This window comes from Capra hircus, chromosome 11, assembly GCF_001704415.2.
Source record: "Capra hircus breed San Clemente chromosome 11, ASM170441v1, whole genome shotgun sequence".
In the NCBI taxonomy this organism is placed as follows: Eukaryota; Metazoa; Chordata; class Mammalia; order Artiodactyla; family Bovidae; genus Capra; species Capra hircus.
The window spans coordinates 47,774,859-47,796,336 of NC_030818.1; the positions used below are offsets into that span (position 1 = coordinate 47,774,859).

The 21,478-nt window shown below is 41.6% G+C and overlaps 1 protein-coding gene across 2 annotated transcripts in view; it reads right to left on the reverse strand.

Moving 5' to 3' along the window:
* The window catches only part of RMND5A (required for meiotic nuclear division 5 homolog A), a 60,837-nt gene that overhangs the window by 29,700 nt on the left and 9,659 nt on the right, over positions 1 to 21,478 (reverse strand). For both annotated transcript variants that reach the window (XM_018055355.1, XM_018055354.1), the window contains exon 2: positions 10,615 to 10,757. In XM_018055355.1, coding sequence (XP_017910844.1) covers positions 10,615 to 10,757 — 143 coding nt within the window. The remainder of the gene's footprint in view (positions 1 to 10,614; positions 10,758 to 21,478) is intronic.

The window sequence follows — 21,478 nt, forward strand, 5'->3', positions numbered from 1 at the left end:
ATCAGAGAGAGGGGAAGAAACTCAGATTGGTTATGAACCCCTGGGCTTGCCCTCAAGTGGCACAGGCATGGGTCTGACCCTCGGCGGCACAGCACAGACTTTGAAAGAGGAACTAGGGGGGTCAGACCTAGCTTCCAGGTCCTAGAATGGCCACTGGTTTGCACACTAACAAGACATATCTGAACAACTCTGTAATGGCTTTGGAAATAAGCTGACATTGAAACTACAACTCAGAGAAGACTGGTCAGAACTTGTAGTCTGAGCCCAACAAGGTAGTGACCACTAAAACAAAACTTAAAAAAAAACTCAGTGGATGGGGACTTCCCTGGTGGTCCAGTGGCCAGGACTCCTTGCTCCCAGTGCAAGGGGCCCGGGTACAATCCCTGGCTAGGGAGCTAAGGTCTCCCATGCTGCAACTAAAACACAGCACAGCCAAATAAATAAATATTAAAAAAAAAAAAAAAACACCTCACAGGATGTAATTAACAGCAGAATAGAGGTGAACAGCACAAGTCAGTGGAGATCCACAGAAATGATCTAATCTGATCAACCAAATAAAAATTGAAAAAAAAAAAGAATAGGATCTCAGGGACCTGTAGGAAAATAACAAAAGATCTTACATTAAGTCAATGGATTGCTAGAGGGAGAAGAGTGTAGTGTAGGACAAAAAAAATTTTTTTAACATTTCCCAACTTTGTTAAAAGACAGAAATCTACAGATTCAAGAAGCTCAGCAAACTCCTAAAAGGATAAGTTCAAAGAAATCCAAACTCAGACATCTCAGGATCAAACTGCTAAAAATTAAAGACTAAGAAAAATTTTGAAAGTAACTAGGAAAAAGTGATACATTGCTTATAGGGAAACTATAATTCAAATAACTACAGATTTCTCAACTAAAAATCTTAATTTACATACTTTAAAAATAATTGTAATATATAGAGGAACCATATGCAACTTTGTTCTGTATTTTCCAAGTCTCCTGTAAATGTGTTATCATACTTTCATATTTTTAAAAAACAAAAAAGGACTACAGATTTCTCAACAGAAGCCATGCAGAGACCAGAAAGAAGTGACACATTTTTCAAGTACTAAAAGAAAAGAACTGACATCCCAGAATTTTATATCAAGTGAAAATACCCTTCAGGAATGAAGATGAAATAAAAGACATTCTCAGATGAAGGGAAGCTGAATTTGTTGAAAGAAGACCTGCTCTAAAAGAACTGCTGAAGTTCTTCTGACAAAGGGGAAATCACCTCAGCAGAAGGCAACTCGAAACATCAAGAGTGAAGAAATTGGCCAATCTACCTCTGAAAGCTTTCTGTGCCCAATTTCACTTCCACTCCCTTATCTTTCACAGGTGTTAACCTATGTTAACCTGATAAGCCTCTTGAATTGTTTTTTAAGCACATAAATTTAATTAATGTTTAGATTAAACTGAAATTATTAATTCAATCCTTAATCATTGCTTAAGCATGGTACAAGCAACACAGGGTTATTTTACAGTGCACATAAGAACAGGTGGTAAGTAATCCTGCAATAGAACTCCAAACCACATGCTATTTACAATCATCACAACACAGCACAGCTCTCCTCTTCAAAACTCAGCCCACTTTTCTTTAAAGATCTCTCTATTCTTAGATGTCAAGTCAGTAGCCTAAAACTAAATATACACATTTAACATTTGGAATTACTCAACACAAAAAACAAAAAAGGAAAATTACTCTCAGAATCTTAAAATTTTTATTCCTTTTCTTTTTATAGACCTCTTTCTTGGCCTAGTACTTAATCTAAAGAATGAAATAATACAGAGTACCTAGATGCTAAGGCAATAGCGTCCATGGCCATACTGAAGAGACTGTATCTAGCCCTGAAAAAAATCAGGATTGCTTGGTTGTGACTCTCTACTTTCCTCATCCAATCTGCTTACCAGATTCTGCCTGTTGAGAGATGACTTTATAGCAGTTTATCAATACCTTTAAGCTAATTATTACATCTTTATGCTGTCTATGACAATCAGAACACCAGAAGTAAAGATGCTGCTACCTTGTTCCTCCTCTGGACTGGGTGGGATACAGGCCTTACTAGGGTGACTGATGGTGAAACGGAGCAGGACCCAAGGGCTTCGCCCCCCCATGTCCTCAGCCTGCCTTTTGCCCATGGAAAAACTTTAGCCAAAGAATTAAGTTTCATCAGAGAAGCGAGAAAATGCAGAAATGGAGGAAAACAGTCAAAGGCGACCGAATGATAATAGTTTAGTCATTAAGCACAGTCAGGGACCGCTAGTTTCTTCTCAAAGGCTATAGATAACATTCTGAGCCACATCCTGTGAGCTGTCCTTGTAGATACTGAAACCACTAGCAGGTAGAGAGGTTAACTACATGATGACCAGACTAACCACGACACAGCTGCACAATTCCAAGAACTGGCCTCAAGAAGACAGGAACCAACCAATCCTGGAATGGAAGACTGACTTTTCCTAAAACAATGAAGATGACGCTGATTAGACCACCGATGACCAAGATGACTGTCAGAGCTGATTGCGCTGTTTCTGCATGGAGCCCCTACCTCTGTCTATAAAAGCTCTTGCCCCTGATTGGGGGTGGGGAGTCAGCCTTTGGACAAGCAATCCCCACCTCCCACTGCCAGCATCTAAAATAAACCAAACTTTCCTTCTCATAAACCTCTTTGTTGGGACACAGTCAGAGCTGGGTTCAGTAACAATGTCACAGATTTCTCCCATATTGTATTCCCCCAGATAAAAAGCTAATCAAATGAATAAAGGAATGGTATCAGAGGATGACAGAATTTATTACCAACTCAAGAATCTGTCTATAACTCTCTAAATGTCTGCATGCACTCTATAGGCAAGAATCATTGAGACTAAGATTTCTCACTGATCTATCAACCTCATTCAATCCAAACACAACCTTCAGATTTCTAATGATTCATTTACTGATTATTCCCCAATCGCATCAACCTCCAACAAATTAGGTATCTATTATTCAGCAGGAAAGAAAGTAGACACATGGTCAACTCCAAAGGACAGATCATATGAAAACTCAAAACAAAACAATTCCTCCAAATCTTTCCTTCACATACTTAAACCAAAAGTAAATTTTGATCATCTAGAAAAATTTAAAACAGTCTAACATTGAAACAAATGTAAACACTTTCTTTTACAAGGATGCTCTTCATATAATTTTATTTCACTACTATACTGGTGGTAAGAAAAATCAAAAACCCTTACACTCAAGACATCTGTACGACATTCAAGTTCTAGAACTTATTTGCTAGTCTTGGAAAACACAACTAAGCATGACTAAGCAAAACATTAGATGAAAACTTCTGAGCTCCCTTCTATCATTTAGATCTTACAGTTTAAACCACTAAAGTGGATGAGTAAATTTTTTTCATAGCTTATTTTCTGCTCACATGTAGGAAAAATTAAAGCTTAAATTGTAAAAAGAAGTCGAGGAAATGCAATATAATATGAGAACTCCTTTTGTTGTAAGTGCACGTTCTTACTATTGCATCAGAGCAAGGATCAGTTCCAGGCCCTGTTGCTAGGTGACCAAACTCATCTGCATGGCTGCCCAGGAAATCAGCAGCATCGCAAACCAGCCAAGAAGTAGATAGTGAAGACAAACACCTGTCTATTAGCACTTCTGTTTTACTCCATTTTTCCTTTTATAAAGGAAAAGAAAAGAAAAAGCATGGATGGATGTTCTTAAATGTGAAGGCACATTCTCAAAAGATAAAAAGCACATATTCAAGGGTGTGTCTGTCTAGAGAAGATATTACAGCTTAAAAAGAGAAATCCAGGACACACAAATCTGTATACCATCTCATGTACTTTTAGTATCCTTCACATTTTTAACGGATTAAAGGTTTTAAAGTCTGGAGGCTAGGTAGAGGAGAAGTAAATAACTTAGACGATCCTTACTTACAAGACTATGAAATCTAAACAAACCACCCTACCTGTTTGCTTAAACATGCTTATGAACTGATTAGACTTAAGGACTGGCTTTCACTGCTCACCATCCAAAATCAATCCCTTTCTGAAATACATTGTATGAAATTATAATTATTGAGTAAGTACTGACAAAAGAAGTACATGATAAAACACAGTATTTGATTTAACGCCTAAGTGTCAATTCTTTTTTCGTTTAATATTTATTTATATGGCTACATCAGGTCTTAGTTGCAGCATGAGAACTATTAAGTTGTGGCATGTGGGATCCAGTTCCCTGACCAGGGATGGAACCTGGGCCCCTTGCATTAGGAGCAAGGAGTCTTACCCACTAGACCACCAGGGAAGTCCCTGCCAATTCTTTAATACTGCTAATTTTTTTAAAACTTCTCCATTGACTTTGGTAGAAAAACTGGCATGTGACCCTAACAATGTGCTCTTGTTGCACCTACCAGGAATCAATTTCCCATCCAAGCACCTAGTTAATCTGGTTTACTTAGCAGAAGTGAAAGGGTTACTGCAGAGGACATTTAACTGAGAAGACGACGACCTGGGCTCTGGCTCCATGCAGCCTGGTTAAAGTTATCTACTACTTCACATACAACAAAAAAAAGATACTATGCAAACACTGGACAGCAACAAGTAAAAGAATGAAATTAGAACACTCTCTAACATTAAACACAAAAATAAACTCAAAATGGATTGAAGACCTGAATGCAACAAGGCCAGATACTATAAAACTTACAGTAAAGAGGAAAACATAGGCAAAACACTCGACATAAATCACAGAAGGATGGTTTTCAATCTACTGCCTAAAGTAATGAAAATGGGACTTAATTAAACTCAAAAGCTTTTGCAGAGCAAAGGAAACCAAAAACAAAGGGACAACCCTCAGAATGGGAGAAAATATGAGACTTTTACTAAATGTCTTACTAGTAACTTTTTTAGGGGGTGTGGTTAGTCTGATGTTTTATTTTTAGGGAATTGGTTCCTAGCTTCCAATCACTGTGATCTTTTTACAGCTTTGTTAGCCATTCCTTTTCAGTAATTCTGAAAATCTACCCAATACATGTATCAAATTGTCTGCCTATATTTCAGAACTCAGTTCTTTTTTGCCTTGCTCAGAGTAAGTTTTCTAGCCTTCTTCATTTCCCTCCTTGATGAACAGTAACATCTCTCTACTACATAAGGATTTATCCATTATATAATAATAGTACTTCAGAGTTAGCTGACCTCACCCATTCTAACTATTGTTTAAGGCTAAATGCAAAAAATTTTCTCCTGCCATTACTTTTTCCTCCTCTTACACCCCAGCAAGACCTATATAAAAGGCTCACTCAGAACTATTTTACAATGTTCTCTATTTCATTTTTTATAGCCTTACACCATTTTTTTTTTTTAACACAGTCATCATTTTGCCTCACCAATGCATATGCTCCATCTAGTGGCAGAAGATCAGTTTAGGAAAAGTGGTTTACAAAAAGGGTTTTTTTTAAACCATTATTTGCCCCCTTAAAACATTACCAGCCCTGCAATGGCCTGATTTCCTAGTACAGCACAATGTTTAAGAACAAACTCTTGAGTGAAACCTTTTCCCAAACCTTGATCTACCACTTGCATACCTTAAGGTATGTTACTTAATATTTCTGAATCTTAGTTTCCTCACATGTGAAAAGGGAGTATCATGGGCTTGTATCATGGGCTATTGGAGAAGGAAATGGCAACCCACTCCAGTATTCTTGCCTGGAGAATTCCATGGACAGAGGAGCCTGGCAGACTAGCCCACGCAGTTGGAAAGAGCCCGACACGGCTGAGCGACTAACACACATCGCGGGCTATGTGTGTATGTGCTGCTAAGCCGCTTCAGCCATGTCCGACTCCTGGCGACCCTGTGGCCAATAGCCCATCAGGCTCCCCTGTCCATGAGACTTCCCAGGCAAGAATACTGGGGTGGGTTGCCATGCCTTCCTCCAGGGGATCTTCCTGATCCAGGGATGGAACTGGAGTTTCTTCTGTCTTCTGCATTGGCAGGTGGATTCTCTTAACACTAGCGTCATCTGGGAAGCCCTCTAAATGTATGTAACGTTCTCAGCTCAGCATGTGAAACATGGTCAATACTCCATAAGTGACAGCTATATTTTCTCCCTTCTCCTTAGTCTAATTTCATCCTATTTAAGGAGGTAGGCAAATCCTCAAATGTTTTTATCATTCCCTCCCTTTTCTGCCTAATCTCCTTGGATCAAATCTTTATGCCTTTCATCACTGCCTTTTCCCCAGCCTGACCTTGCCTGACAGGGGCAGCCACTCCCGTCAAGTCAGTCCCTGAGAGTCTTGGAGTCAAGCATTTTCTCAACTGTTCAGTTCCTTGCCTGACCCCAAGGAAGACCACAACTCACTGCTCTGCTGCACTAAATCTTACCCACTCTCACAAGTCAAATGTAAAAACATCCACTCCAGGGAATTCCCCAGCGGTCCAGTGGTTAAGACCCTGCCTTCCAATGCAGGGGGGCAAAGGTTCAATCCCTGGTCAGGGAACTAAGATCCCATATGCCTTGTGGGGTGGCCAAAAAAATAAAAAATTTTTTTAAAATTTAAAACAACAAAATGGAACTTTCCTGGTGGCACAGTGGATGGGAATCTGCCTGCCAATGCAGGGGACACAGGTTCAGTCCCTGGTCTGGGAAGATTCCATATGCCTCAGAGCAATTAAGCCCACGTGCCACAACTACTGAGCCTGCATGCTGCACCCACCAAAGCCTGTGCGCCGAGTGGCCGTGCTCTGAAACCAGAGAACCCGCCACAGTGAGACGTCCTCACACCACAACGAAGAGCAGCCCCCACTTGCTGCGACTAGAGAAAGCCACTCACAGCAACGAAGACCCAGAGCAGCCAAAATAAATGAATGAATAAATAAAATATCAACTCTATATCAAGAATTCAATGATCATCTCTTTACTTTTTATTAGTAAGCAGAGTCTGTCCTAAGCAAACTTACTTTATGTTGTCTCAGAATCTTTCCAGTTCTTTGACGTGTACAAAAAGCACCCTTAAACGAATAAACTACGCCTCAATTTTCTAAAAAACATGTACTATGTTTTTCACTTTCAACTGTCCCACAGCAAATGTTAGATACTTAAATCTTAGCATTATTTCATCCACCCACACACAGAAGTCTAAAGCAGTAATTATTTTTACTGACTTTTCTTACTTAGGAATTAAACTTAAAAAAGGTCAAAAGACTAAGTAAAACACTAAATAAAATATCCTAAATAGGAAAGAATTCTAGATTTTCTTAAAAATAGAGAAGGAAATAAAAAACATTTGTTTTTACTAAAAAAAAACAAAAAACATTTTTTTGGCTACAGAACCCAGCAGTTGATATTTATTTTAAACTGTGATTATACTACAGGCATCTGAAAACTGTCAACACATTAAAGCAGAAATCTTCAATAATTTTTTATGCTGGCAATAATTAAAAGCCAGAAAGTGTCCTGCCTAACATCATAAACTTTTCTGCATACGTTTTCAGGGAAGTGATGACCAAAAAGTTTAAAGGAAGCACTGAAACATTAAAGGAAAAAATAAATTTTTTAAGCATGTCAAAAATTTACTCAAGTTCCTCACTCAACCACCAGCCTGCTCATATACGAGTCACCAGCTTCCTTACTGCCCTCCTCTCAGCAGGGTGGGAACACTTCCCCATAACATGGTGCGAACACGTCCCCATAACATGGTGCTCACAGGCTGCTGGACGACATTCCAGTTTATTACTCAAGGCTGTTTACTGTGATACTTAAAGGCTTAAGCCACAGTGGCTTCAGCTTCATCCTGTTTGTTCGCCAACCCACGAGTCCACCCAGCCTTTATGACAGGTGGCCCCGGAAGCTTGCACAAACTTATGAGGTGCAAGCTAGAAGGGCAGGAAGACTTTACAAACCAATGGAATCTTGGACAACATCAGTCAACACAGAATTCCTCAGGTGCGCGAGAAGCTCATGCACCAGGTCTAGGTAGTTCTAGTGGGGTAACAGCTTCCTCTACAGCTAAGGCTAAGTAGATGCCGCCCCTTAAACCCCACAAAAGGGAAGAGAATACACTGAAAAATGTTATAGAACTCCGCTAAGACATCCAAGCTTTCGGCTGTGCCTCAGAACTATAATTCAACAAGTTACCCCAGCATCAACTTAACGGTGTCATTTCATGATAGATCAGAAGAATCTAGAAGCCAGGTCACCTAGAAACTAAACTACTTTCACAGGAACACATAAAACTACCCCCTCCCCCCAAAACACCTGTAAAAGTCCTTATAACTTCCAAGTACATGAAAAATATACCCAAAGGGAAATGAATAAATTAAAATATTTAATCAGCAATATTCGCCTCAAATACCTCCCCACTAAAAAGGTCAGAATGTAGGTTACTCACTATGTGGATCCCTTGTCGTCCACTTTCAAAAAGATACTTCCATTTCCAGTGCCAAACACATTTAAATGCTTTTGTCTCAAAAAATAGCCAAAACATGACAACCTTACAAATGTGTATAAAGACCTGCCACATCTGGAAGAAGACGTGTTTAGCAAGTCACCAGCAGCTGGGGGACAAGAGTAAAAGAGGGCTCTGATGATAACTGGCTTCCCTGGTGGCTCAGACGGTAAAGAATCCACCTGCAATGCAGGAGACCTGGGTTCAATCTCTGGGTCAGGAAGATCCCCTGGAGAAGGGGATGGAAACTCACACCAGTATTCCTGCCTGGAGAATTCCATGGACAGAGGAGCCTGGCGGGCTACAGTCCATGGGGGTGCAAAGAGTCAGACAAGATGGAGGGACTAACACCGATGGTAATTAGGATCAGACAAGACATAAGCTAGGAAATGAGGACACATGGCCCCCTACCAGCGGCACCATGCAAAGCCCTGTATCCCAGATCTTGGTAGCCAGGAAAACACCCACTAGGTATGACTGCGAGGCCATCCCCACCTATTCTGGAATCTGGGATCTTTTCTCTGACTGGCTGCTTCGGAGGCTTCAACTACTCTTGCTGTCCTGGCATCTTCTGGTCCCGCCTGTCCCCACACCATCATAACTGCGGGTAGCCCAATGGTCACTGCCAGGAACCTCTTGGGGTCTGAACCTTCACTAGAATACCTTGGTCACTGGCAGCCGCCAATATCTGAAGCTTCCTAAACATCACCAGTAGTTACTTCACCCTAAAGAACCCTAAAGAGGGTTCCTCACTCACAGTGACTTAAGATCATCTCTAAAGCACCCCCAACCCCACTCTTCCAGAAGGTCCTTGAATCAGTTCACACTAATAATCTCTTCAGGCACCAACTGAAGACATACGACACCACAGTCTCCAAAAAGTCTGAGGCCAAAGCCACTTCCAAAGCTCTGTTTCCATCCTCAGAGTTAACAGACAGGCCCCCCAACCTCAGAGCTATTTCAGAGAACACTTCCAGCCTCTGCTGGCAACTGCCATCACAGACCCAAAAATGGGGCCGCTGCAGCCAGCACCACTTCTCTGGCCTCTCTCACCGAGTCGAAGCCCTCAGCACACTGGGAGTGGTGAGAGCTCTCCCAAAGGTCACTAACACTTCTGAAGGCCCAGCTACCCAAACGATCTGCAGAGCCCCAGCCGTTCAGTCCTGTCATACCGTACCTACACGACGGCAAGACCTCCTTAAAAGCACCCGTGTTATAGTTCTCACTTGGGCTGCCCTGAGTCTAGCCGGCCAACATTACCACTCTGTCAGATTATTTCTGACAGTTAGGCTTGCACATGAGTTAAGAGCCGTTCTCTGGATTCCACGAGTTTCCATGTTACAGCTACTGTCCTCATGCACACAGATGGAGCAGCTCATAAGACATGTTTTGCTACAAAAAGCTCTCCCCAAAATTTCTTCCTACTCTCCCAAAAGTTTACAATGTGTGAACAAAAATGTCCACAACCAGTCACACACTCCCTAACAGATGAAACATTCCGAGGCATCACACAGTAACCTTAAGCCACTTCTCTTGGGCTCTACTAAGAACAAGAACTCCAAGGGCAAAACTGGCCCAGTGCTAAAAACAGTAACTGCTTATAAGCAAACCTCCAAGTCAAAGATTTAAGACATGTCACAAGAAAATCACTCAAGTGACCGGCTCTGCTGGCTAGCAACCAACCCGCTCACACAGCAAGCAACAAAGTGACCAGCAAGCTCATAGGAGGACAAGGAGACTAGGATGATGCAGGGCAGGCAGACGCAAGCTTCGTTACCCCAGTCATCCTGTAACAGAGGCCGAGTCACACCCCGGGAATTACTCAGCAAGGAGGAAAAGTTCCTTCTATAAACAAACTCCCTCAGAGGAAGTTAGAAACTGGAAACTGACTCACCTTGACATTAGGAGTGGTCATCACACAAGAAAATGGGTTAAAAAAAAAAAGGGCTATAAAAAGAGAAGGTTTTTGGTTTGCTTTTATTCTTGGTTTTTTTTGAAATAACAGCAACACGGGACTTTAAGAGTACCATAGTAAAACCATATTACTGAAAGCAAGGACAAAAGAAATAGTATAAACAATGAGAAAGCTACTGTGGCGAAAGCGGTCATGGGAAAATGGTGGCTGATGCTAGAACACACTGAACACTCCCGACAACACCATACCTTATCAATGGCTTTTCCAACCCGAGAAACGCTGCTGTGGATGTCTTTGTGGTCAGAGGCCAACTTCTGAACAGTATCCTTTATTCTCTTACAGCATTGTGTCAAGACAAGTGAAAGTGTCCCTGATAATTCAGCATCTTGACCTATAAAAAAAGAAAGAAAGACGACTGGCTATTCAAAAAAGCAAACCCAAAGATGGCAAGTTATCACATTCGCCCTCTGGAAGATGAAAAGGTAGATGTGAAGAAAAATCAGCTGTCCACTTTGAAACCGATGGTAACAGCCATAGGCGATATTTTTCAAAGGAACAGTAAGAAAGCTATTTTAATTTTTGCATCATTTGGAATACATTTAAAAATTTTACTATGACATAAATCACTTATGTAATTACTAAATTGAATAATACTGCCAAGGCGTTTTTAAGAAAATATGTCTAAGTGAATAAACTCACTTATTCAATCCACGTAAACTGTCCAAGTCACTCTCACAACATTTTATTACTAAATTTCCTAAGAAGAGAGAAGTCTAATTGCTTTATGTTCTACATAAAGAAGAAAAAACAAACTTTTTTGGATAACATGGAGAAACAGTGAACACAGCAGAAAAGAGTTTACATATCCCCACCTGTAAGCCTCAGTGAGCCATCCCTACCAGTCAGGGTGGGAGGAACTCTCTAGAACTTCGAGTTCCCAGGTGCTGGCCAAGAGCCCACCCTGCAAGCAGGTCTTTGTAAGGATTAGCAATCTCAGACTGGCTTGCAAGGTTGGTCTCTGGTGGGCATCTGGGAATTTGGATTTCAGGAGGGTTCCTACTACTCTAACTGGTTAAGGATGGCTTGTTGTGCCTAAACTGTTTGTAAAATGTGGTTTGTGCTGAACTGCTTTTCTTCTGGGAGTCTGGAATTTTGGTATCTGCTAGACAGAGGGTGCCTGCCTACACGACAGTACCCAGTAAACACCAGAAGACTATGTCTCCAAATGAGCGTCCCTCGGAGATAAACACTTCACGTTGTTGTTGTTTAGTCACTGTATCCGACTCTTTGCAACCGCATGGGCTGTATCTGGCCAGGCTCCTCTGTCTGTGGGATGTCCCAGGCAAGAATACTGGAGTGGGCTGCCACTTCCTTCTCCAGGGGATCTTCCTGACCCTGGGATCGAACTTGTGTCTTCTATATTAGCAGCTGGATTCTTTACCACTGAGTCTCCAGGGGAATACCGTAACACTTCATACTTGTTAGTGTTTGATGCTAGAGGAATTAAGTATGCTGCCCTGTGTGACTCCACTGGGAGAGGACTCTCTGCAGCTTTCCCTTGGTTTCCTCTAGACAATGCCCTGTGTGCTTTTTCCCCTTGCTGTTTGTCTTGTACCTTTTTGCTGTAACAAATGTTAGCCATGAGTATGAGTGTGACTACCTATTGAGTCCAGTGCCTCCTCCTGTATTAGTGGAATCTACAGTAGTCTTGCACTGCAAGGAGATCAAACCAGTCAATCCTAAAGGAAATCAACCCTGAATATTCATCGGAAGGACTGATGCTGAAGCTGAAGCTCCAATACTTCGGCCAACTGATGCAAAGAGCCAACTCATTGGAAAAGACCCTGATACTGAGAAAGACTGAGGCCGGGAGAAGGGGGCAACAGAGGATGAGATGGTTGGATGGCATCACTGACTCAATGGACATGAGTTTAAACAAGCTCTGGGAGATGGTGAAGGACAGAGAAGTGGGGTGTGCAGAAGTCCATGGGGGTCACAAAGAGTCGGACACGACTTAGGGACTAAACAACAACAAAGTAGTTGTGGGGACACTTCTTCCTTGATAGGTCAACAGAAAGTTACTACAGCTGATATCCTTTCCTTGTGCCATCTCCTCAAAAAAAAGAGATTGCTCTCTTTATTTGTATTCTCTTTATCTCTGAATTTGTATTCAGTAATACTTGTCAGTTACCTCAAGCACAGACCTACACATCCACACCTATAAGCAACAGACCTAGCTCCTGAAATCTTACTGAGTGGTTCTTAAAAGATAAATTTACATCAGAGTGATCTGGAGGTCTAGTTAAGACAAAGTAGATAGATCCACACCCCCAGAGTTTCTGATTCAAGAGGTCTGGAATAGGGCCCAAGAGTTTGAAAGAGAATAGCCCCAAAGTAAAAGCAGTCTTAGGAGCTTCATTCATCAAACAGCTATTTATTGAGCATTCAATTATGTGACAGGTACAGCTGTGTCCAGGCAAAAATCCCAGCAAACCATAACTTCTGGTGAGCAAGATAAATACAAAGTCAGTCAATTACACAATACTGCAAAAGAGGATACGTGCTCCTGGCAGGGGCGGGGGACCAGAGTAAAACAAATGGAGAGTGTTTGTGGGTTGAGCCACTGTAATCTTAAACAGGTGGACATGGTAAGCCTCACTGAGGAAGTGACACCTGGGCAAAAACTTGAAAGAAGGGGGAGAAGGGTAGCAGAATATGTCACCCCCAAATAGCCTTTTGGCACAAGGATGATCTTGAGCTGATTATTTCTGAAAAACAACAAACACAGGAGAAGCTCTGAAAACAGAGTAGAAGTGACCCTTTTATAAGGGAAATTTGAATGTATCAAATAACCCTCCATTTTAAGGGTATCTCTATATGAGGAAGAGAAGAGTGACTGCTGCTTCAGTCACGTCCGACTCTGTGCGACCCACAGACGGCAACCCACCGGGCTCCTCTAGGAGCCTGGGATTCTCCAGGCAAGAAAACTGGAGTGGGTTGCCATTCAGCTCAGTCGCTCAGTCGTGTCTGACTCTTTGCAACCCCATGAACTGCAGCACACCAGGCCTTCCAGTCCATCACCAACTCCTAGAGTTCACTCAAACTCACGTCCATCGAGTTGGTGATGCCATCCAGCCATCTCATCCTCTGTCGTCCCCTTCTCCTCCTGTCCCCAATCCCTCCCAGCATCAGAGTCTTTTCCAGTGAGTCAACTCTTCGCATGAGGTGGCCAAAGTACAGGAGTTTCAGCTTTAGCATCAGTCCTTCCAAAGAACAACCAGGGCTGATCTTGATGAAAGTGAAAGGGGAGAGTGAAAAAGTTGGCTTAAAGCTCAACATTCAGAAAATGAAGATCATGGCATCTGGTCCCATCACTTCCTGGAAAATAGATGGGGAAACAGTGGAAACAATGTCAGACTTTATTTTTGGGGGCTCCAAAACCACTGTAGATGGTGATTGCAGCCATGAAATTAAAAGACGCTTACTCCTTGGAAGGAAAGTTATGACCAACCTAGATAGCATATTCAAAAGCAGAGACATTATTTTGCCAACAAAGGTCTGTCTAGTCAAGGCTATGGTTTTTCTAGTGGTCATGTATGGATGCGAGAGTTGGACTGTGAAGAAGGCTGAGCACCGAAGAACTGATGCTTTTCAACTGTGGTGTTGGAGAAGACTCTTGAGAGTCCCTTGGACTGCAAGGAGATCCAACCAGTCCATTCTAAAGAAGATCACCCCTGGGTTGCCATTACCTCCTCGTAAATCACAAGAAATTTTTATGAAAGCTCAGACTTAGATTTACATAAAAAACCTAACCCCTGTTTACTGTGCTTTTCCTGCTAACCTCCCCATTACTGGCCTACCCACACCTACCTTTCTTTTGTCTTTAGCTGAAGCTGGTCTGTAAGCCTGAGTTCTAAGCCACCTCTCTGAGTCACTCACTACTCCCTGGAATACAGAGTGCACCTCCCACACGCACATGAGGTATACGTGTAAACAAACTGCTTTTCTCTAGTCAGTCTGTTTTTTATTATAGGAGTCTCTCAGCCAAGAACTTGCAAGGGTAGATGTAAAATTACTTTTCCTTCCCTACAGAGGAAAGCATTCCAGCATTTATGACAACCACTGAGAGAAGTAAGCAGAAGAATGTATCCGTAAGGTACCCAATTCAATACGGGGTGGCCAAAACAGAAATTGCCCTTATTTCTAAATACAACTGCACAAAGTATGTATCAGGTGCTTCCAATTTCTAGTGATGCAGGTTAGGCGAAGGAAAGACCTGATAATCCAGGAAAAAAATTTAAATCTGTCTAAAACATGTCCTATACATACTTTGGGCCAAAAGAACCTAATTGCTTCAGTAAGCTCTGTTCTGGCCATTTCTGCTCTTTCTGTATCTAACCCTTATCTAACCTCAATGGCTTTATCTTCTCTTTGAACTTCTATGCCCACAGACTTACTCAGTCTTCTCAATTCCTAATGAATTCTGTTTTCTCTACCACTCCTCTGGCACAGAATCAAACACCAGTTAACAATTTCAGATATATACACCATCATCAGCCTCAACTAGATGTAAGAACCAAAGGGAAGACAAGTTCTTAAACTGTATCCTCCACAGTCTTATATACCCTACACATTTGCAGGTGCTATTAATATAAGTATACAGATTGATGGTAAAGAAAGTAAGGGGGAGAAAACAGTTAAAAAGAAAGTCATATTCAACAAACGGTGCTGGAATAACTAGCTAGTCATTTGCAAAAAAATCATATCATAGAAATTAACTCAAAATGGAATGAAGACAGAAATTAAAAGCTGAAACTATCAAACTCTTGGAAGAAAATGGGTTTATTCATGACCTTGGATTGGGTGATGGTTTCTTAGATATGACACCAAAAGCAACCAGACAAAAACATAATTAAATTGGACTTGATCAAAACAAGGGCTTCCCTTGTGGCTCAGCTGGTAAAGAATCCGCCTGCAATGTGGGAGACCTGGCTTCGATCCCTGGGTTGGGAAGATCCCCTGGAGAAGGGAAAGGCTACCCACTCTGATATTCTTGCCTGGAGAATTCCATGAACTATACAGTCCATGGGGTCGCTAAGAGTTGGACACGACGGAGTGATTTTCGCTTCATCAAAACTTAAAACTTTTGTGCTTCAAACACTACCAAACACTACCACTACCAAGAAAGTGAAAAGAGAACCCACAGAATGGGAGAAAAATATGCAAATCATGCATCAGATAAGGATCTAGTATCTAGTATACAAAAAGAATGCATCAATATCAGGATGTTCAGTTCAGTCACTCAGTCATTTCTGACTCTTTGTGATCCCATGAACCGCAGCACTCCAGGCCTCCCTGTCCATCACCAATTCCCAGAGTCCATCCAAACCCATGTCGACTGAGTCGGTGATGCCATCCGACCATCTCATCCTCTGTCGTCCCCTTCTCGTCCTGCCCTCAATCTTTCCCAGCATCAGAGTCTTTTCCAGTGAGTCAGCTCTTTGCATGAGGTGGCCAAGGTACTGGAGTTTCAGCTTCAGCATCATTCCTTCCAAAGAAATCCCAGGGTTGATCTCCTTCAGAATGGACTGGTTGGATCTCCTTGCAGTCCAAGGGACTCTCAAGAGTCTTCTCCAACACCACAGTTCAAAAGCATCAATTCTTCAGCGCTCAGCTTTCTTCACAGTCCAACTCTCACATCCATACATGACCACTGGAAAAACCATAGCCTTGACTAGACGGACCTTTGTTGGCAAAGTAATGTCTCTGCTTTTTAATATGCAATCTAGGTTGGTCATAACTTTCCTTCCAAGGAGTAAGCGTCTTTTAATTTCATGGCTGCAATCACCATCTGCAGTGATTTTGGAGCCCCCAAAAATAAAGTCTAACACTGTTTCCACTGTTTCCCCATCTATTTGTTAGGACGTGATGGAACCGGATGCCATGATCTTCGTTTTCTGAATGTTGGACTTTAAGCCAACTTTTTCACTCTTTCACTTTCATCAAGAGGCTTTTTAGTTCCTCTTCACTTTCCTCCATAAGGGTGGTGTCATCTGCATATCTGAGGTTACTGATATTTCTCCCGGGAATCTTGATTCCAGCTTGTGCTTCTTCCAGCCCAGTGTTTCTCATGATGTACTCTGCATATAAGTTAAATGAGCAGGGTGACAATATACAGCCTTGACGTACTCCTTTCCCTATTTGGAACCAGTCTGTTGTTCCAGGTCCAGTTCTAACTATTGCTTCCTGACCTGCATACAGGTTTCTCTAGAGGCAGGTCAGGTCTCCTCTTTCACTTTCATCAAGAGGCTCTTTAGTTCTTCTTCACTTTCTGCCATAAGGGTGGTGTCATCTGAGGTTATTGATATTTCTCCCAGCAATCTTGATTCCTGCTTGTGCTTCCTCCAACCCAGTGTTTCTCATGATGTACTCTGTGTATAAGCTAAATAAGCAGGGTGACAATACACAGCCTTGATGTACTCCTTTTCCTATTTGAACCAGTCTGTTGTTCTATGATGAACAATCCAATTAAAAATAGGCGAAGAATTTGAATAGATTTTTTTCCAAACAGGATAGAGTGGGAATTCCTTGGTGGTCCAATGGTTAGGTCTTGGTGCTTTCACTGCCATGGCCAGGCTCAATTCCTGATCATGGAACTAAGATTCCACAAGTCGTGTGGCATGGTCAAAACAAAAGATATACAAGTAACCAATAAGCACAGGAAAAGGTAGTCAGCATCATTAATCAATAGGGAAATGCAAACCAAAACTACAGTCAGAAACTACTTCACACCCACTGGGATGGCTATAATGAAAAAAGATGGACGACAATAATAAGTGTTGGCAAGAATGTGGAGAATTGAGACCCACATATATTGCTGAGGGATAGTGCAAAAGCTGTTGAAAACATTCCTCAGAAAGTTAAACAAAGTTACCATATGAGCCAACAATTCCACATGTAGGTACATCAGCTTAGTCGCTCAGTCCCGTCCGACTCTTTGCGAGCCCCTGAATTGCAGCGCGCCAGGCCCAAGAGAAATGAAAACATATATCCATACACAAACTCGTACATGTTCATAGCAGCATTTTCACAGCCTCAAAATAGAAACAATTCAAATACCCAAATGATGAATGGATAAACAAAATGTGGCAAATCCATGCAACAGAGTATTATTCAGCTGTAAAAAGGAAGGAAGCACTAATCTATGCTACAACATGGATGAACCCTGGAAAGATTAAGCTGGAATATGCCACACAAAAGGCCACAGACTGTTTGACTCTACTTATATGAAATGTCCAGAACAGGCAAGAAGATTCATAGTTGCCAGAGCTGGAGAAGTGTGGAATGGAGAATGACTGTGAATAAGAGGAGGTTTCTTCCTGGAGTGAAGAAAATGTTCTCAAATTAGATAATGGTTATGGCTACACAACCATCTGAATGTACTAAAAGCTAGTGAATTTGACACTTTCAAAGGGTGATTTTGTGGTATGTGAACTTTAACTTAATTTTTTAAAAAGCCTAAAAATGCAAACCCTAACAGCTGGACATGTTTATTTCTACAATTAGGAGACAACAAACAAAAGGTTAAGGAACACAAAAGCAAAGCTCAAGCTGGAGAGAGGTCATTTGGGATTTGCCAGTTGAATCTCTATGCCCCAACCTCAAAATCCATTGACATTTTCGAATTTTAGTGACTCAGTTTGCTATGTTTATAAATCATAGATGTGAGGAATATAAGGTCAATTAATTAACACGGTTTTCAGTATGCCCCAAGGAGAATAATTTCTACAAAGTATTTGGAAGCACAAGAAAAGTATAATGGCATAATCTGAAAGAGAACCCCAGGAAAGCCCTGTTCAGAGAAAAGGATTCCACTAATGCATTTTCAAATGGATTTGGTGGAAAGCAGCCAAAGGTAAAAACAGGTTTGGAAATCACTGTAATCACCAAACGGACTGAGACCAAACTTCTAAGTCCTAAAGGGAGAGGCCTAATGTTCTTTCCATTTACTTGTCTGAAAACAAAACCTGCCTCTAAGAGAAACAGAAATCTGCTTCTCTATGAAGAAAACTAATAGGATTCAGTTCCTAGAAGTAAAACTGGGCAGTTCCTGTGACAGCCACGTTTACCATAACAACCAGAGCGGAAGGTGAACGCTGGGAGCCATGCTGGCCACTAGCAGAGTGGTCACTTTTTACCCAGGATGAAGTCCGGTGCCAAGTGTGTCTGGCAATGCAATAACCTCCCTGGACTCAGGACCCGTACACAAGTATGAAAGAAATCACTCACCTTTTACTGCCGCCACAAATACTTTTTTCCCAAAGACTATTTTTCAAGATCAGTTTTATACTTACAACAAAATTGAGAGGGAGGCAGTGAGATTTCCCAGTATACCCCGCCTCCACACATGTACAGCCTGAAAGTTCTTTTCTTTTTATTTAGTCCATTGTCTGGGTATAACCACACTTTAGCCATTCATCTACTGAAGGGCAGCTTGGCTGTCTTCAAGTTTTGGCAATTATGAATAAACCTGCCATAAACATCCAGGCGCAGGTTTTTGTGTGGAGCTAAGTTTCAACTCCTTTGGGTAAATACCAAGGAACACTGACTGTTGCCTTTTATTGTAAGAATAATGTCTAGTTTTGTAAGAAAACACCAAACCATCTTTCAAAGTGGCTATAACACAAAAGTACTATTTTTAAGGTCACTTTTATTATCTGACTTGAGTCAACAAGCAAAACAATTAGTATGGCAATAATCAATCTTAAATCCAAGCAAAGAATCAACATACACAGTTGGTCTAAGTTAAAGATACTTTTCCTTTTAGTGCAATAGAATAGTACCCTTTACAAACAAAAATTTAAGCATGATAGTCTCAGAAATTAGAATAGGCATAGTCTCCTCCAAAATCAGACATCTGTCAAACTAAATTACACATATGTGAGCTAACTCCTAAATTCATTTTACCTTGCTTCCCAGGTGGTACCGTGGTAAAGAATCTGCCTGTAATGCAGAAGACACAAGAGACATGGGTTTGATCCCTGGGTCAGGAAGATTACTTGGAGAAGGAAATGACAACCCACTCCAGTATTCTTGCCTGGAGAATCCCATGGACAGAGGAATCTGGCAGGCTACAGTCCATGGGGTCACAAAGAGTCAGACACGACTGAGCAACTAAGCATACAACATTAAGTTGTTTTTATAGAACCCAGTTAAGACTTCAAGCTCTGCTCTTAGCTTCACTGCCTATCCATTTCAGGATTTATGTCCATTAGTTACCTGGCAACAGTAAATTAGAAAAATATTTGCTTGCATAGCTTCTTGTACTTCTCTACCAGGGTTTCACACTACACTGTAAATATTTTATTTATCACTCCCATGAAATTACTTGAAGGTAGAAAACATAAGTATTTAATTTCCCATGTTTAGCATGGAAACCAGCACATATTAGGCATTCAATAACTATTTACTGAATGAGTAGAAAAATAATAGATTGTGTACTATACTGTCTCAATTTCAAGGATAAGACTGATTCTAAAGAAGTCACTGACGTGTAAAATAGGAAGCTAACTGGAAGCTGCTGTATAACACAGGGAGCTCAGCCTGGTACTCTGGCTCTGTCATGACCTAGAGTAGGATGGAGGGCAGGGTTGGAAGGTAGGTTCAAGAGGGATGGGATATATGTATACTTATGGCTGGTTTGTGTTAATGTATGGCAGAAACCAACACAACACTGTAAAGCAATTATCCTCCCATTAAAAACTTTTTTAAAAGTCATTGACAAGGTGAACATGGATATGCTTGCAAGATATTAAAACAGAAAAACTTGAAACTCTAAAAAGGTTGGTATTAAAAATAATAATAATAAAGGGCTATTTCACACTGTATGTAGCAAACCATAGTGTCAGTCACTCAGTTGTGTCTGACTCTTCGCAGCCTCAAGGACTGCAGCCCAACAGGCTCCTCTGTCCATGGAATTCTCCAGGCAAGAATACTGAAGTAGGTAGCCATTCCCTTCTCCAGGGGATCTTCACAACCCAGCAATCGAATCTGGGTCTCCTGCACTGCAGGCAGATTCTTTACTGTCTGAGCCACCAGGGAAACCCGAGTAGCAAGCCAAACTATGGCCTACTGAGGTTTTGGGCTTCTCATGAGCTATCTTGGCACTTAGGACACAGTGACCACTCAACTGAGATATACTCAGAGGAAGCAAGAAAAGGCACAAATAGAAAACACTCTTTTTTTTCCCCCCTAGAGGCAGTACAACCTGAAAACAAAATAAACTTTTGGTAAATTAACAGCTGGCAAATGTACACAGTAAAGGAAAGTATAGCATTTGTTCGTCCACCCCAATGGCAGAGTCACAGATGGGTATTCGGATCCACTGCACCAAGTCACAGCCGAGGGGGGTGCAAGTCCAAACACAAGAGAAAACAAATCACCTCAGTTTATCTTTAAGAGCTAAGTGACATGGCACAGACTAACAGTCCTCCTGGAGCAGAGAGCCAGACCAGTGTGACGGGCACGGGGAAGAAAGCAGGACTCTACAGTAGTCTGTGAGGCAAGAAATGGCCAGAGAAGAAGAGAAGAAGACGTGGGAACAAGTTTTTAAATGTCTGCTAGATATTTTCAGGGGCTTCCCAGGTGGCTCAGTGGTAAAGAACCTGCCTGCCAATGCAGGAGACCCGGGTTCGATCCCTGGGTTGGAAAGATCCCCTGGAGAAGAAAATGGCAACCACTTCAGTATTCCTGCCTGGAGAATCCCACGGACAGAGGAGCCTGGCGGACTACAGTCCATGGGGTTGCAAGAGTCAGACAAGACTTAGTGACTAAAAACAAGGTATTTTGAGAGAGCCTGTTCACTCCCTTCAAATTCGAAATACAGAGAATTAATCGAGACATCTATTTATCTCTGAAATGAATGGGTGAACCAGATAGGGCTTCTTATAGCATTTGAATGTGGGTTTCTTATTTAAAAATCAAGCCCAAATTTCTACCTTCCCCTCTCCTGAACTTCCCATATCCCTCCTGGTTCTGTAATTGTCTGTCATTCATGCTCAGAACCCTAGATGAACCTTTGATTTTTGGGGGCCTTCTCTCCTGTTCTGCACC